Source organism: Onychostoma macrolepis, chromosome 03 (assembly GCF_012432095.1).
Source record: "Onychostoma macrolepis isolate SWU-2019 chromosome 03, ASM1243209v1, whole genome shotgun sequence".
NCBI classification, from domain to species: domain Eukaryota; kingdom Metazoa; phylum Chordata; class Actinopteri; order Cypriniformes; family Cyprinidae; genus Onychostoma; species Onychostoma macrolepis.
Genome location: NC_081157.1, coordinates 44,550,861 through 44,553,523, shown reverse-complemented (window position 1 = coordinate 44,553,523; position 2,663 = coordinate 44,550,861). Strand labels below are relative to the sequence as shown.

Below are 2,663 nucleotides of genomic sequence, written 5' to 3'. Positions count from 1 at the left end.
CAACATTTCTAATTTTTGATTAATTTATTAATTTATTATTTATATACTATTAAAGTTTTAGTCATATTTTGCATTAACTTTTACTTTTATATTTTCAGTTTTCATGTTAATTTAAGTAAATCTTTTAGTAATTTTGTTTTATTTAATTATTTACTTACTTATTGTTAGTTAATTGTTCTAGTTAGTATATTTATTTAGTGCTTCAACCTACATTTATTTCAGTTAGTCACCAAGGCAACATTTTACACGTTTGTTTAGATCATGTTTTCATCTAATATCTGTTTTATTTCAGCTTTAAGTACAAAAATGTTTTAGTTGACAATAATAAGCATGGTCTGAAAAAAACGACACGTTATGGATGCAAAATAGCTCAAAATCACAAAATTGACCACTGCATGAAAAAACAAACAAAACAAAACAAAAAAACAGTGTTTTGCCTGTAGTGTCTTGCCTTTAAAGGAGTTCGCCCAAAAAATGAAACTTCTGTCATCATTTATTCACCTCCCATATGAAGGAGGTTTGGGACAAGTGGAGAGTGAATAAATAATGACAGAAGTTTTATTTTTGGGTGAACTATTCCTTTACATTGCCCTCATAGGTTTATGTGTGGCTTGTAGTAACTGCAGAGGCGTTTCGTTGTGCTCTGATGCTTCATTTGTCGTGTGATGGGCATCAAAACCACCCCCACCACCAGCACCATCAGCCCCACAGACAGCAGAGCGGGGCCCAGGATATTGGTGGCCATCATGGAGAAGCCAGTGAAGTAAAGTCCACTCAGCACCATCCCGCAGAGCAGCACGCTACCCCCAGAGGTCATGAGGAGGATGGCCTGCCAGTAGTACTCGCACTTCCCTGGAGCGGGCTGCAGGGTCCAGAAGGTGTCGTTGTGGGCCAGGCTGAAGACCGTGTTCTCGGAGCGAGGTGTGAGCTGCTCGCCGGAATATGAGTGCGGACAGTCACCGAGGGGCAGGTGCTCTGGGACAGACACCATGTCTTCGGACGTCCCGCACCCCTACGCCTCACACAGTTTCTGGTAAACCGCACTGTGACGCCTGGTTCGGCCGAGCCTGCAAAAAATAATGAAAAGCAAAAAAATAATGAAAGCACTAAATAATGAAACTGAGATCTCTCAAAGAATTTAAACATTCAGTCTTACATTCACAAAATAAACTAATTTAATAATGCATTATTGTTAATGCATGCAGTGCCTCTGAAAAAGTCTGAAAAATGAAAGAAAGAAAGAAAGAAAGAAAGAAAGAAAGAAAGAAAGAAAGAAAGAAAGAAAGAAAGAAAAAAGAAAAAAAATACAACCACACCAAAAAAAAAAAAGGTATTTGAAATAATATTTTAACTGAAAAAAAATAAATAAAATGGTTTAAGATTGTTATACATTTCTCATTCAATCTTACATTCGCAAATTAAACATTTGATAATGCATTTATATTAATGTTGCTTGCTTAGGTCATCTGAAAAGGTTATTTCACCGCAGGCGTATAGTTAACTAAAACTAAAACCATAAAAAGCATTTCTTATTTTAATATTATTTAATAATAAAATAAACTAGACTTCAAAATAAAGAGCAGGGATATTAAAGTTAACTAAAACTAAAAAAAAAAAGTTACTTGAAATTAAATGAATGTCAATTAAAATAAAAAGGGAATATTTCTCATTTTCAGTGAGTTAAACTCAATGTACTAAAATAACTTAAAAACAAACAAACAAAACAATATTATATATATATATATATATATATATATATATATATATATATATATATATATATATATATAAACAAAACCTAAAATAAAAAAAAAAAACACAAATCACACAACAAAATTACTAACAATTTAAATGTAAATGCAAAATATAAAAATAAAAACTAAAACTATTAAAGAAAGTGTAATAGTATAACAATACTATAATAACACGTTTTGGAGGCAGGGTAATTTACTGCATTTTAATAAAAGATTATTTGTTTATTTTGAATAATGTGCACTGACAAATAAAGTGCACCCCGCAATTTCATCAATTAATATGAAAATGGTTTTCCCTAACAAACCATGATTTTTTTTTGGTGCTGTATTGTTATTATTTTATTTTAGAAAATGTCTGAAAACTTGCTGTCATGATGTTGAGATGCTATGGTTTTAAATGCATTGCTAGGCAGTTGCTAAGGTACTCTGGGTGGTTGCTATAGAGTTGGATGTTTTGGGTGTCTGTCATGAAGAGAGTCCTGCACACACACTCTGTCATCATCTAGTTTTTAGATGTGGTCCAGTTCCTCCTTCATTGTGCATCTGTGCAATTATTTTCACCTGTTTTCTGGTCCAGCAGGTGCATCTGATCAGTTACTAAAGTAACAGCATAAACTCTCCTCAACAACACATGTCATTCATGTCAAGACCACTAACGTTTAGTTTATTTAAAACAGACATTAATAACATCACTAATAAAGTCCAAACAGAAGACTATAAACAATGTTAAAATGTAACAAAGTCTAATAAACAACATAAAAGTTACCAACAGTCACTCTTACACGCACTGTTGCTGTTGGAAATCTCAGTAATACTGTAGTGAAATAACTGTTGAGATTATAGGACATACAGGACCACACCCTGATCAGCTACTGTTCAGAAACATCACAGACTGCCCTCATGTGAATA

The 2,663-nt window shown here is 33.0% G+C and overlaps 1 protein-coding gene across 1 annotated transcript; it reads right to left on the bottom strand.

Annotated features, from left to right (window-relative positions):
• Positions 1-253: 253 nt before the first annotated feature.
• Positions 254-2,332, bottom strand: LOC131538093 (phosphoinositide-interacting protein-like). The gene is made up of 2 exons (XM_058771941.1): positions 2,246-2,332; positions 254-1,067 (listed from the first exon to the last, which is right to left on the bottom strand). Exon 2 carries the CDS (start codon positions 989-991, stop codon positions 593-595), a length of 399 nt encoding a protein of 132 aa, XP_058627924.1. The 5' UTR covers positions 992-1,067; positions 2,246-2,332; the 3' UTR covers positions 254-592.
• Between the last annotated feature and the right edge of the window lie 331 nt (positions 2,333-2,663).